Below are 14,836 nucleotides of genomic sequence, written 5' to 3'. Positions count from 1 at the left end.
GCTGAGGGATTTCTAATCTGTGGCCTGCAGGGACTGCTTCTAGGAGGGTGTCTCTGAGCTCCCCTGGGCAGGAACAGTAGCTGTGTACAGCTGAAGAGTGAGGAAAAAGCTAGCCCCTCCTGCAGGCTGGGTTCCTCATCCAGGTTTTTGGCAACTCATAAAGTCAGGCATCTACCACTGGGCGCCAGTGGCTCACACTTATAATCCCAGCACTTTGGGAGGCCTAGGTGGGTGGATTGCTTGAGCCCAGGAATTCGAGACCAGACTGGGCAACATAGTGAGACCTCATCTCTACAAAATTAAAATTAGCCAGTCATGATGGCTCACGCCTGTAGTCCCAGCTACTGGGGAAGTGGCAGAATTGCTTGAGCCCAGGAGGTCAAAGCTGTAGTGAGCCATGATCGTGCCACTGCACTTTAGCTTAGACAACAGAGCAAGATTCTGATTCAAAAAATAAAATTAAGGCCAGGCGCAGTGCCTCAAGCCTGTAATCCCAGCACTTTGGGAGGCCGAGACAGGCAGATCACAAGGCCAGGAGATCGAGACCATCCTGGCTAACACAGTGAAATCCCGTCTCTACTAAAAATTACAAAAATCTAGCCGGGCGAGGTGGCGGGCGCCTGTAGTCCCAGCTACTTGGGAAGCTGAGGCAGGAGAATGGTGTAAACCCAGGAGGCAGAGCTTGCAGTGAGCTGAGATCTGGCCACTGCACTCCAGCCTGGGTGACAGAGCGAGGCTCCATCTCAAAAAAGAAAATAAATAAATAAATAATAAATAAATAAATAAAACAAAATAAAATACAATACAATAAAATTTAAAAACAAAACAAAAAACCAGGCATCTTATGGGATCCCAGAGGAAATGTCATGGAAACTGAGCCTCCCAATAGCTGATATTCTATTTCCTGCCCGTCTGGACTTAGAAAGAAGGAATATGAGGTTTCCTGCCCTGAGCCCTGGAAACTCAAATCCACACATGGGGACCATGTTGGCCCAGGGCCTCCTCTTAGCCTTGAAACTCTGCTGAGACTCTAATGCAGGCCCTTTAGGCCCAGAGAAGTCACTGGGTGTGGCCAGGTCTGGTGAGCAGCATCTTGCCCTGCCTGGGCTTTTCTCCTCTAACAGCGTCAGTGTTAAGGGACTCACAGAGCAGTGGGGCAGGCGGATGTGGGGTCTCCAGGCAGGCTCGGTACCTACCCAACCGCAGGACAGAGAAGAACAGCATCCAGAACAGACCCAAGAGTGGCGCAAAGATGGCCTGGGAGACGGCAGCCATGTGGATCTGCTCATTCAGTTTGGTGGGTGCGAAGGAGTAGTACATGTTATAGCGATCCGTCAAGTGCTTCATGCACAGGTAGAGCAGCCCTGGGGGGCCAAAGGTGGAAACTTATTCAGTGGCCCCTTCGAGTTTGGACCTTTGCGGCTCCAGTGTCTCCACAGGCCTGAGAAGCCAGATCCAGGGCTGTCAGAGTCAGAACAGCCCAGGATGGATTGGGAGAGCTCTGTGGTGCTGACCTCCAGGGCCAGCAGCTTCCCTTGAGCCCCCAGAACTGATTCTTTCAGCTAGGTGAAGAGTCATTCACTCATGCATTCACTCAACAAACATCCCTCGTCGGCAGCCATCCAACCTCAGCACCCCCATACCCCCGGCTTGGCCCTGATCCTGACACCTCCCCTCCACAGGTCTCCTCATGCTCCAGGAGGTGGACTGATATTGTGGGGCTCAATTCCTCCTCCCCATCTGCGGGCATGCAGCCCTTGGGCATGCCTTGGAGATAACTCACCAAAAGGCACAATGATGGGGCAAGTGATGCTGTACGCCATCACCACGCTGAACACGTTCATCATCCACGCGTACTCGCGCCCAAACTGGAAGTCTATGGCCTGGTTCTGGGGCAGAAGGCAGGCGTCACCCTGAGGTGGCCCAGTCCCCTTGGCTTCACTACTTCTGTGGCTCCTCATCAGCCTGCTGGCAGCTCAGACCTGGAAGCAGCCTCCTTTCCAACCCTGTAGACTAAGGTGCCCCACCGCCACCCGTTCACACTGTCCCTCCCACCTCAGCCCCCTTGAAGCAGGCTCTATCCCTGACACCCTCTCAAAGGAAACTGAGGGCTGTGCTCAGCGAAGGGCCAGCCTGTACCTTTCTGATGTTGACTCTCTCTGGCTCTGATCTAGAGAAGAAGAGGCGGGTGCTGTAGCAGAAGAGTGACCCCAGACGCAGCAGCTCCATGCCTGTGCCAAGTAAAGCTGCCGTGATCACATAGTTGACAAAGAAGGCGCCGTTGTCTGGCAGGAACACACACCTGGGCAGTGAGGGAGAGGGAAGGCAGCAACAGAAGCCATGGGGAGAGGGAGAGATGTTAAAAGGGAGGAGAGAGAGGACAGCAGCAGAGGAAATGGGAGTTGGGGGTGGAGATACAGATACAGACAAGGAGAATAACATTTCCTCTCTTTCTTTTTCTCTGCCTCTCTCCTATAATATATATTCCCCCAACCCAATTAAGTTAACAAGCAGTCCTCTGAGCAGGGAAGGGCAGGGACCACATAAAGCATGGGTGTGTTAGGGGATTGCATTGACTTGATCCAAAGCAAGGGTGTCTGAGCCAGGTCCAAAGACTCTGGAGAATCCATGAGTGGGTTTCTGGGGGGTCTGTAAACTAGGATGGGAAAGAATAACATCTTTATTTTCACTAATCTCTAGCTGAAATTTAGCAGTTTCTTGCATTAAGAATGTGGGCAATATGGCAGGGCATGGTGGCTTACACCTGTAATCCCAGCACTTTGGGAGGCTGAGGTGGGCAGATCACCTGAGGTCAGGAGTTTGAGACTAGCCCAGCCAACATGGTGAAACCTCATCTCTACTAAAAAATACCCTGAAGGATTCTGGTCCTTGCCTTATAGAGCAAGTTATGGAAGTTTGCATGTCATTTGCAACATATCTTTGAAAACTGGGATTCTCAACACTTCTTAACACTAAAACAAAAAAATCGAAATTGGCAGAATGTCCCACCCAGTCTGCATGTTGCTTTGTCAACGATTCCCCCTAGTTTAATGTTCTTATTCCAATAAGTAATATGAATTTTAATACTGATGTTTTTAAGATGGTAAAATGTAACTTTAGCTTTCTTATATAAAAAATGCAATATTGGTTGGGCGTGGTGGCTCAAGCCTGTAATCTAGCATTTTAGGAGGCTGAGGTGGGCAGATCACTTGAGGCCAGGAGTTTGAGACCAGCCTGGACAACATGGTGAAACCCCATCTCTACTAAAAATACAAAAGTTAGCTGGGCATGGTGACATGCACCTGTAATCCCAGCTACTCAGCAGGCTGAGGTGGGAGAATCGCCTGAACCTGAGAGGTGGAGGTTGTAGTGAGCCGAGATTGCGCCACTGCACTCTAGCCTGGGTGACAGAATGAGACGTGGTCTCAAAAAAAAGGGCAATATCTTGTTATTGATGTGTTTATAAAGACTATGTCAAAATTTTGATTTTTAAAATATCTTGATAACTATAATTCAGTATAATCGGTTTTCTTTGTAATCCATGTATTTTGTGCACATAAAAACATCATTCAGAGTACATGTGAAACTGGCAGAATCAGAATAAGCTCTGTGGATTGGACCAGTGTCAATTTCCTGGTTTTGATATTGCACTATAGTTATGCACAATGCTTCCATTGGGTGAAACTGGATAAAGGGCTCATGGAACACCCACCCCCATACAGTTTTGGGGCAACTTCCTGCGAATATACAATTATTTCAAAGATATCATTCTGAGAAGGGGTCCCTGGGCTTAACTAGATTGCCAAAGGGATCCCAGCACAGGAAAGATAACGAGTCTGCCCAGTGAGGGTGTTCACAAGCATTTGTCTACACTTCTGTGAGCAAATTCAGGTGATGGACTCAGGGAAGGGCACATATACCCACTCCAGTGTGCATACACAGCAGCCCTGGTGGACATGTGGGAGTACTCACTGGAACCTGATGGAGGCCTGCTCTAGATAGTAGATGTCAAAGAGCCAGCGGAGAAAGACATCCAAACTAGAAGCAAAAACAAGGCAGGTCTGTCAGTTAGCAAACCTGTGAGCTAAGGCTGAGGGTTCAACCATCCTCCCTTGCCCAATCTCCAAAGAAAGACCCTTGCTTTATTCCAGCTGGCCAGTCCACACTTCCCCTCTTCCTTCTTAGTGCTGGGCTGTGTTGGCCCTGAGCCCTTTGGCCTTTCAGCTCCAGGCCACCTCCTCCAGCAAACCTGGGCCAGTTTGCAAAACTGTGAGCAAACGTTTCTCTCACAGCATTCACTCATTTCTCTCACAGTACTCTCGCCCTCTTCTGAATTTCTACTGCTCTTTGGCTGTGTTGTTCCCATGTAGGGCTGTCAGGCAGCTGATAAGCACGCCTTGTGTCCCCAGCCAGATGACAAGCTCTGTGTGGGCCAAGCTCACGGCTGACACGTTAGTGTTTGCAGGAAGCCTGGCTCATGCTACACCCATGACAGGCACGGGGCTGTCATTTGAGGAGTGGGTTTGCAGCAACCACAGGCAGGTCTACAGTATCTGAAAGAGGAGGTTTTAACTCAGAGAACCTGGCTAATAGAGGAGGGATAATTGGAATGAAGGTACCTGGTCAGTCCCATAGAGGGCAGAATGACCACCATAAACACCAGAAAGATGTAGCACTTGTGCACCATGACCAAATTCTGACTTGATCTAGAAGGAAACAGAGAGATATTCATCAATGGACGTGGCCTAATAAGAACCAAAGGCCTAACTATGTAATAGAGAGGAAGAGAAACACTGATATGGTTTGACTCTGTGTCCCCACCCAAATCTCATCTTGCAGCTCCCATAATTCCCACGTGTTGTGGGAGGGACTCATTGGGAGAAGACTGAATTATGGGGGGTGGGTCTTTCCCATGCTGTTCTCATGATAGCAAATAAGTCTTGTGAGATCTGATGGTATTATAAGGAGGAGTTTCCCTGCCCAAGCTCTCTTTGCTGCCATCCACGTAACATACGCTTGCTCCTCCTTGCCTGCCACCATGATTGTGAGGCTTCCCCAGCCACGTGGAACTGTAAGTCCAATAAACCCTTTTTCCTATATGAATTACCCAGTCTCAGGTATGTCTTTATCAGCAGAGTGCAAATGGACTAATACAGAGTCCAATGAAACCTCTTTCTTTTATAAATTGTCCAGTCTCGGGTATGTCTTTATCAGCAGTGTGAAAACTGACTAATACAGACATATGCAGAGTAGAGATCTGGGCTGGGAAATTGGTTTAATCGTGCATACTGATGCCATCTCCATATACCACTGTGAGCTGCGCTGCATCTGGGGGCAGCCGGAAAGAACAGCATGATCAACTAGTGACGTCTGTGCTGGGTACAGGAAGGGATGGGAAGACACAGATCTGCCATATAGTTGATGCCTCTGTGTTAAAGAGGCATTACCAAGAATACTCAAAATCCCTGCAGAGTTTCAGTCATCAATGTAAGTCTTGTTCTTGGCCAGAGGAAAAGGCCAGGAAGGATTTCTGTTAGGACAAACCTTTTGGCTGCTGCCTGGTGGAATGGTAGGAACTTTTGGTGTGGAAAATAACTTTTGAAATGCATGCAACTTTCAAGCCAAAGTACTGCCACCTGCCCAGGGCATGGCAAATACTTTCTACCCAGTAAGCTGCCACCATAGAACCATCAAGGCTAACAAATGGGAAAGCTCCTGATTGGGTAAAATGTTGGCATGGTGTGGGTCATATGTGATGACAGTCACAATGAGTTTGTGGGCCCCTCTGTGTGGCCACAGCATTCTACTGACATTCCCACACAAGTCTTTCCTCCTGTGCCTTCTGCGTGGGATGCCTGGGACTGCCTAGCTCATGCCTACGGCTCCATGCTTTCAGGATATGGCTGGGGGCTGAGGGAGAAGCCCAAGGAGGGCTTGGTTTTGGCCCCATGCTCTTAGACAGTGGCTCTATCTCAGCATCCCAGGAGCCCAGAGACAACCCAGACCCTCCTTCCAAAGACAGAACACCTGTTGGTCTTTGGGGATGGTTTCAGGTATCAAAATCATCCCTTATCAATTCTCCTTCTTAGGCTAGAGGGGAGGCCCAAGCGCCAGTGTGGCGGGGAAGCCAAGGCAGGGGAAGAGGCTGGAGAACCCACAGGGCTAGGAGAGAAGGTCCCCAGGTCACCTGGTCCAGTGGGCCTCCAGGAAGGCGGAGAAGTAGACAATCAGAGGCAGTATCACTGTGAAGCCCCAGAGCATCACAGAGGGGAAGAACTGGGTCACAATTGGGCTCTGCAGGGGGAGAGGGGAGGATGGCAGGAGAGACGTCAATGCAAGCATCCCCTTCCCCTTGCCTCTTCTCCTCCCACTCACTCCCAGGGCTGGCTTGCTCTCCTGGAGGCTGCAAGGGGCCTGGCCCTTCTCACTGGCCTTCCTGGCCAGGCAGAGGCTGACACCCAAGGTCAAGTGGTCTAGGTTACTGGAGGAGCAGCCTGAGCTTTCTTGAGTGACTTCCTCCTAAGGCCAGAGCTAGCCGGGAGATGACATTGCCTTTGCTGTGATGACATGTGAGCAGGCGAGGAGGGGAGGATGGAGGAGTCCTCAGGGAGAACTGTGGTCCTGGGGTTGGATGCATGGGGTCTGGGGCCTATTACAAAGTTTGCAAAGGGGAACAAAAATCAGCAGCAGAAGTGGTGTGGCTTGACTTGTGTGTGTATGTGCGCGTGTGTGTGCATGTGTGTGTGTGCATGTGTGCGTATGTGTGTGTGTGTGTGTGCATGTGTGCGTGTGTGTGCATGTGTGTGTGTGTGCATGCACACGTGTTTTTTTGTTTGTTTTTGTTTTTTTTCAAGATGGAGTCTCGCCCTGTTGCCCAGGCTGGAGTGCAGTGGCATGATCTCGGCTCACTGCAAGCTCTGCCTCCCGGGTTCATGCCATTCTCCTGCCTCAGCCTCCTGAGTAGCTGGGACTACAGGCGCCCGCCACCATGCCCGGCTAATTTTTTTTGTATTTTTAGTAGAGACGGGGTTTCACCGTGTTGTCCAGGATGGTCTCGATCTCCTGACCTCGTGATCCACCTGTCTCGGCCTCCCAAAGTGCTGGGATTACAGACGTGAGCCACCGCACCCGGCCTCACATGTGTTGACTGTATGTGCATGTGGGCATGCACACGTGTGTTGACTCTGTGAGTGTGTGCATGTGTGCGTGTGTGCATGCACGTGTGTTGACCTTGTGTGAGTGTGCATTTGCATGTGCACATGTGTGTTGTTGGAAATGAGGATGGGGAGAATATGGAAGACGAGACCTTCTAGGCTCATCTTAACAGTCTTGAGCCTAAAGAATTTGGAAATAGGTGAGGCTCCCTCTGACCTGCACCGTCAATAGGAGGCATCCCCTGACTTCAGAGATGGTTCCTCCAGGGCTGAGGGATCCCAGCCTAGAGTGCAGGTGTCTGGAGATGAGGAAGGTGGAGGCAGATCTGGAGTTCCCATTTCTCTGAGAGGGCTGCATTGGGACTTACCTCACTCTTCCTCACCCTCAACCATACTACACAAACCAGGAGCCTGCTGCCCTGGACAACTTGTGGAAAGCAGAGCCACTCACATTTGCCACACCCTCTGGACTCCAAGCTGGCCTGGGATGACCCCATTCATGAAGACCTCTGAGCCCATGTTGACAGGATGACACCCCCTCCAACTCACCCCAGGACCTGCCTGTGGACTCCCCACTCTCCCTTCCTGTTCTAGCCCTGGTCCCTAAGACTGGCAGTCACCCACCTTCATCCCTTTAGAACAAATCAAGCCCTACCCCACCATTTGCACCATGGCCACCTCCACAATGTTCGCACTGTATGGGCTCCACAGCCCCATCCCAGGGGGCCCCCCCATTCCATCCTCGCCTGAATTCTTCCTTGATCTCCCTGGGGCCCCCAGGCCTGGCCTGAGCAGAGGAGGCACCTGCAGCTTCTCGATGGGGCGGGTGACGTTGTACATGTCGATAGTGTTCATGATGATGGCAGGCGTGGTGAGGAAGAAGAAGAGGAAGAAGAGGAAGGTGTTGATTGCGATAAAGCGGGCCCACCAAAAGAAGCGGCGGACAGACAGGTGTTTCCTGGGGAGGGATGAAAGAAGGAGGCACACTTAGAGACATCAGTTCTTAGAGCCCACGTGCTGTTTGCTGCAGGCCAGCTGTGGACCTAGGCTGGCCTGGTCTAATCCAGCTTCCTGGGCCCAGACCTGCATGCAGTGGGCCCCTGGACCGCCCCCTGTCACACTGTTTATAAAGGATCCGGTGCATATAGCCAAAAAAAAAAAAAAAAAACTGGACCTGAGTTCCTTCTGCAGGAGAAACCTTTTTGCTAAGGGTTGGATGCCTCCCACACTTGTGGGAATGAATCAAGTGGTTAGTGGTGCTTAGAAAAGCATGGAACTTAGTCCCCTTGGAGTCTCTGTTGGGCAATGACACGGGGAGAGAAGGCCCTGTCCCGCTGCCTTCTTCAGTCTCAGAGGAGCTCAGAGGAGAGGGGAGGGATGGAAAAGGCTTACCAAATAATGTCTTTGGGGTGTGGAGCCATAGTGACCCTCCAGTAATAGGATTTGACGATGGTGGTCACTGAGGACTGCTGGGGTTGCACACCACAATGGATATATTTGTAATCCTTACGGACGCTGCAGAGAGGGGAGAAGAGGAGGAGACGTGGGTCTGGGGTTGGGGGATGGGCTTAGGAGGGTCTCATGCCAGGGCCTCAGGGCCACTATGGTGGTCCTACAGATGGGGGCTCACCCCCTTCCTGGGGATGCTTGAAGCCTTGGCTATGTCTTCAGGACCTTAGAGGCGGACAGTTCCTAAGGCCTAGTGTCTGGAGGAAAGGGCTTTTGAGAGTGCCTTGACTGCCCAGGAAGGGCAGGGGTGCCATGTGGTTCTGTTTCTGCCTTTCCCCCTTAACAGCAGTGACAGCACATAGACACACTCTTTCTTTGAGATTTGATAAGGGAGGTACTACTTTTAGCCTCATCTTAATATCAATAGCTACAAATTATTGAGTTCTTTCTGTGTGCTTGATACTGTGCTAATTGATGACCAGTATCATTTCCAATGCACAGATGACTAAATCGAGGTGCCTAGAGATGTGACCAAAGAGGAGCAGGTACTGGAGCCCCACCTCTGGCTTGCTAGCTCATATTCCGCTGTAATTAAGCCTCAGATCCTCTCTACCAAATGATGATGTCTCAAAGAATGAACAATGTTATCTTAGGTAGGTGAATTGCTTTAAACAACACAGAAATGGAATAGAAGGCATATCACTTGTCAACCCTCCGGGAGGTGAACAGGGCAGATATCAGTAACCAAATTTTCCAGATAAAAAGTTGAGAGTATAAGGATCTTGCAAAATTGTGCACCACTGTTTGTGAGCAAAATCTAGGCAGTTCTCTTTCTTTGTAGGGGTTGGGGTGGGTGGGAACAATGTGCTGTACAGGATCAGTCTCCCCCAGAAAGAAGAGCCCACCCACCCCCCACAATTCTTAAGAGATAAATTCTGGAGCTCCTTTAGGACTTTGTTCCAGTCCTAAGGATCCTTCTGGAACATTCCAGAGTGGACTGAATTCATTCCTTGTCAATGCATGGGCCGCCAGAGGCTGGGGCAGAAAAGAGAGGGGACTGTAGAGCTATGAATTAGGGGAGGCCTGCAGCAGGAGAAGGGCAGGCAGAGCTTCTCTATCCTGATGCTCTCTTATGGTGAGGAGGAGTGACGTGTGTGTCGGCTGGGCACAGTGGCTCACACCTGTAATCCCAGAACTTTGGGAGACCGAGGTAGGCAGATCACCTGAGGTCAGGAGTTCAAGACCAGCCCAGCCAACATGGTGAAACCCCATCTCTACTAAAAATACAAAAATTAGCTGGGCTTGGTGGCGGGCACCTGTAATCCCAGCTACTTGGGAGGCTGAAGCAGGAGAACTGCTTGAACCTGGGAGGCAGAGGTTTCAATGAGCCAAGATTGTGCCACTGCTCTCCTGCCAGGGTGACAGAGCAAGACTCTGTCTCAAAAAAAAAAAAAAAAAAAAAAAAAAGAACAAAAGAAAAAGAAAAAGCGATGTCATTCTTGTCAAGGACAGAAGAGGAACCATGAGGTCAAAGGCTTCTGGGGCCACCTCTGTGCTGAAGCAAGGACAGGGAGTGAGGAGCCCCAGCCTGGGCACCCCTCGAGACCAGCTGGGCCCCAGCAGCTGGGAGAAGCAGGTATGGCCTTCTCATCCTACTGGAGAGCCAGAGGGCAGCTGCCTGTGAGGAGCATGGAGGGCCCAGGGGAGGCAGAAGGGGAAACTGGAAGGGGAGAGGGAGGAGAGTGCCGAGAAGCAGGGGTGTTCTTGGGGCTGAGTGGGGTGCCTGCCTGGTGCTCACCGCTTGGCCATCCTGGAGTCCTGGAAGGTGACGAAGATCAGGTCCAGGCGCTTGAGCGGCACGCGGTTGAGCTCAGCGTTGAACTCGTCCGTTAGCTGCTCCTCTAGCTCACTGTAATACTGCTCTGCATCCACCTGGGGTGGCAGGCAGCCCTCAGGGCTGGGGCCAGAGCCCCAGGAAGGCCTCCCTGGTCACAAGGTTCCTCCCCACTCAAGCCTCCCTGGATTGTGGTGGCCTTGAAGCACCTCAAGGAGCCCAGGACCCTGGCTGGCCTCCAAAGTCCCACCTCTAGAACAAGAAGAGGCAATGACTGCCTTTCACCCCTGCCCTTAGATCTCGGGAAAGTGAGGCATAGCTAAGGGTACCCAGGGGCTTTCAGGCTTGGGGTGGACCCCAGAGAGGTGAGATAATGTGTTTGCCGCATTTCCACAAGAGAGGGTGATTCTTTTCCTGGGATGGCAGAAGTTTGGTGTGGTCCTGAAGCAGGTGTCTGAGTCTTGACGCCTTCTTTGAGCCACAGTGGTCAGGTGATAAGACAGGCTGCTGCCTTCAAATGTTTCTGTCCTATCTTTTTGGGAGCCGGAGGCCTGGCAGCCTCGTGTAGCCTGCTGTGTTTTCTCTGGTCCTTCTCTCTCATTCTCCCATCCAAGACCAGAAAGGAGACAAGAGCAAGCTTCCCTGCATTGTTCTGGAGGTGGCCTCCAGAAAGGCTCCCATCTCAACAGAGAGGAAGGACATGGTGGATGGGGAGGGAGGAGCTGGGTGGGGAGCACTGGAGCAGACCTGAGTGGGGCCTGGGGCCCAACAGTGCCGGTGAAGGCACAGATCCTAGAGCCCCAGGACCCCACCGCTCCCTTGCTGTGCTCCCGATGCTCAAGCCAGTTACCTCCTTGAAGCAGGTCCAGCACTTGCAGAAGCACAGGCGGGCGCAGGGGTGGATCCTGATCATCACCTTCCCAGTCTTCTTGGCCTTGGCTGTGTAGAAGAGCCGGCCCCGCATGGCGTGGCGCCTGCCAGCGGTGGGCAATGGGAGAAGGACCTGCAGGTCAGAGACCAGCAGAGCCCCATCCTCCCCTTTTACTCCCACCCCGGGCCCTGAAAGGCCCCGCTGCAGCCTCACCTCTGATCGTCCAAGTCAATCAGGTTCCTGACATCATAGCAGAAGTGGACTCTGGTCACGACACTGCCTGGATAGGCCTCGCTACAGCCACAAACATGGGTGCTGAGTTGGCCTGTGGGGTGGGGATGTGCTGCCCCGAGCCCCTGCCCAGCATGTCGGCCCCCAGGGCTGGGGGGCTCAGCTGCCTGGTGTTCCTGGATGGGAGACTCCATCTCTGCTCCTAAAGCTGAACCTCAGGATTTGAACCTTGGTGATCTGAGAGCTGTCAAATCTTTCCTACACAACTCAGAACAGGGCCAAAGGGTGGAGCTCCACCCGAGGGGAACCCAGGAGAGAGCTGTTCACAAAGAGAGAGTCAGCTCAGTGAACAGTGTCCTTGGGGTTAGGAACTTGGGGTCATAACAGATGTCTCCAGATGATCTGCTCTAAATAGCTGTGATCCAAGGTTCCCTGTGCCCAGTAGTTGGAGCAACAGCAGAAAGGAAAATTCCCATCACCCATATCACAGCCACGCCATGCAGGAAGTCCCTGACTTCAGAAACCCTGCTCCAGCTCCAGTGACCCTCCCCATTCTGAAAAGCTTTTCAGATCCTGAGCTCAGTCCAGGGAGAGCCACCCCAGGGTGTCCCAGTCCCACCATCCTGCACCAACTCACTACCCATTTGAGGACCCAGGCGGGGTTATGGGGAGGAAGCCATCCACGCCTCGGCCCACCCCAACCCACTTACTGAAAATGCTTAATGATGATTTCTGGGTCTTCAATGTCCTTGGGCACATAGGTGATCATTAGTGTCCTTGTGACCTGGGTGGGAATAATCAATGAAGAAAGAAGACTGTGCTTGCATAGGAGTTCCAGATACCTGAGTCTTTTGGTGGCCCGGAGTCTCCTGGGAGCAGGCCTTCTGCTCCCAGCAGGCTGCTGATGCCAGTGCCAGTGCCTCCTTGCTGAGACAGCCAAGAAAGCAGAAGCCAAGCTGGGACACTGTGGGCCAAAAAAGTGCCAGCTTCCTTAGCCCACAGTGGCCCAGCTGAGCCAGGCAGCTCTGAGGTTGGTCAATTGCGCTTCTGTTCTCCTCTGTGCCCAGCTGTGGGTGCCCTGCCACAGACCACTGTGGTGAAGGGAGGAAGAGCTGGAAGCCGCCATCAGGCTGGGGTGGAGGATCAGAGCTCCACGATTGGAAAGAGCTGCCCGAGCGACCCCGCAGTGATTTCTGCTCTCCCTGTAGCTTCCACTATTCCAGCATAAAGCCTCACATCGCTAGGGGAATCCCTCACGTGAGACTGGGCGGGGGAGCTGGGAAGTAAACGAGACTCTGGGGAGAGGATAGGGAAGCTTCCCCCGAACTTCACATTTCATTCTGTGAATGGGAAATATCTTCCTGGGTCATCACCGTTAAGATGACAGTCTGGTAAATTGCGCTGCAAGAATCAGGGGTCTTGAAAGAGGTTTCTGGTAACCATAAGGAAAGCTGAAGTAGCAGACACCAGACTGGTCAAGGGTGACCAAGCCTCCACGCCTGGCAGGCTGAAGCATTTGGGTTCACTTTTCAGGGAATGTGGATTTGCACTCTGGGGTGGGTTCAAGTGAATCAGGCCTTTTGAATGGATGGCCTGGAAGGAGCTGACTCCACACCACTGAACCATTGAAAGGCTGAGGACGGGAGCCAAGGATGCTCTTCCTTGCTGTTGCCTCTCCCCACCAGAACATGGGTGCTGGTCCAGAGGGGTGGCACTGCTGGTGCCTGCCTGTGGCCCCGTCAGTCATCTCTGTACACCAAAGCCTGCTTCAAACACAGCGACTGCGCTTTCCCGGCCTTGGGGCATGTTCAACTTTTGTGCAGGGCAAGCAGTGCAGGAGTTAAAGCCCCCAAGTGCAACCCCCAATGAATGGTGGACAGGGAGCTGGTGGAAAATACCCCTGATTGCTCACCTCCAGGAAAACTCTGGGGCATGTGTTCTACACCAACTCCCAGAGTTCCCAGGTCATGAAGCTGCAACTGCCTCCAGTGGTAAGCTGCCCCTCTATGCTCCCTTTGTTTGGTTGCCTTTGCATCCTCACTCCCTTACCGGCCTTTCCTGGGATCACCTCCCATAAACAAGTGCTACTCAATCCAAGTCTCAGGGTCTGCTTGGATGGGGTCACCCAAACTGAGATGGTGGGGATACACAGGGGGTCTCTGACCTCAGAGAGGTTGCAGAAGGGCAAGGCATGGCCCTAGCAGGAGTGGGCAGGGCCAGGTACACTAAGTAGCAGCAGTTCAGCAGGGCCCTGACCACTTAGCATGGAGGCCCCCGCTGGCCCACTGGGCCTTGTTAATCCTTTAGTTTTCGGATGGTGGGAAGTCCAAGAGTCCCTGGGGAGGGGTGGGGCAGCAGAGGGGCAGGGATAGGAGGTACCTGGGCAGCAGCTATTTACCAACCAGTCTGAAAGTTTCATTGGGGGTGAGAGGGTGGAGGAGGGTGGAGGAGGGTGAGAGGGTGGAGGAGGGTCAGGGGTGGGGGCCAGATGATTGTTACTAGGGCTGAAGGGAGGAAGCTTGGCCACTGCTCAGGTGAAACCGCCCCTTCCCATCTATCACAGTCTCCCTGGACCCTCTGAGGGCTTCTCTGAGGGCTGGGAGTGGTCGGCCCAGTGGGGAGCAGCTTTGTAGGCCACTTACCTTTTGGCTATTCCTGGGCGCAAACCTCAGGCAGTGATGAGCCATGAACACAAAGTTGGTGATGAAGTAGAAGAAGGACAGCAGGCTGTGCAGCCACAGGAGCTTGCTCCTACAGGGAGGCAGGCAGCAGCAGTGAGGTCAGCCTGCGAGCTCCCCAGAGCCCACTGCACACAGACCCCTGGGCCTCCTCCTGCCCTCAGTCTCCTGGGGCCTCCCAACCTATCACAGTCTCCTCAGACTTCAACCCATCGCAGTCTCCCGGGACCACCCCCATCAATCACAGTCTCCCACACCTCCACCCATCACACTCTCCCCACACCCCCATGCATCAGTCTCCCCAGAACCCCCAACCCATCACACTTTCCCCAGACCCCCATCTATCACACTCTCCCCAGACCCCCATCTATCACACTCTCCCCACACCCCCACCCATCACAGTCTCCCCAGACCCCCCAACCCATCACAGTCTCTCCAGAACCCCCCACCCATCACAGTCTCCCCAGACCCCCACCCACTGCAGTCTCCCTGGACACCCCAACCCATCAGTCTCCCCAGACCACCCCCCACCCATCACAGTCTCCCCAGAACCCCCCACCCATCACAGTCTCCCCAGATGCCCCACCCATCACAGTCTCCCCAGACCCCCATCTATCAC

The 14,836-nt window shown here is 52.8% G+C and overlaps 1 protein-coding gene across 5 annotated transcripts in view; it reads right to left on the bottom strand.

Moving 5' to 3' along the window:
• Positions 1-14,836, bottom strand: part of TMEM63C (transmembrane protein 63C) — a 76,830-nt gene that overhangs the window by 9,448 nt on the left and 52,546 nt on the right. For all 5 annotated transcript variants that reach the window (XR_004057313.1, XM_030930628.1, XM_030930631.1 and 2 more), the window contains exons 10-22: positions 14,182-14,290; positions 12,250-12,323; positions 11,522-11,602; positions 11,288-11,411; positions 10,402-10,535; positions 8,547-8,669; positions 7,959-8,112; positions 6,188-6,294; positions 4,620-4,706; positions 3,973-4,038; positions 2,140-2,302; positions 1,784-1,889; positions 1,197-1,364 (exon numbers count right to left, since the gene is read on the bottom strand). Coding sequence is in view for 4 of the 5 variants with exons in the window: in XM_030930628.1 (XP_030786488.1) it covers positions 1,197-1,364; positions 1,784-1,889; positions 2,140-2,302; positions 3,973-4,038; positions 4,620-4,706; positions 6,188-6,294; positions 7,959-8,112; positions 8,547-8,669; positions 10,402-10,535; positions 11,288-11,411; positions 11,522-11,602; positions 12,250-12,323; positions 14,182-14,290 (1,496 nt within the window). In the remaining variant the exon portion in view is untranslated. The remainder of the gene's footprint in view (positions 1-1,196; positions 1,365-1,783; positions 1,890-2,139; positions 2,303-3,972; positions 4,039-4,619; positions 4,707-6,187; positions 6,295-7,958; positions 8,113-8,546; positions 8,670-10,401; positions 10,536-11,287; positions 11,412-11,521; positions 11,603-12,249; positions 12,324-14,181; positions 14,291-14,836) is intronic.

This window comes from Rhinopithecus roxellana, chromosome 5 (assembly GCF_007565055.1).
Source record: "Rhinopithecus roxellana isolate Shanxi Qingling chromosome 5, ASM756505v1, whole genome shotgun sequence".
Lineage (NCBI taxonomy): Eukaryota > Metazoa > Chordata > Mammalia > Primates > Cercopithecidae > Rhinopithecus > Rhinopithecus roxellana.
Note: the sequence above shows the minus strand (reverse complement) of the source record. Positions and strands in the feature narration are given on the sequence as shown.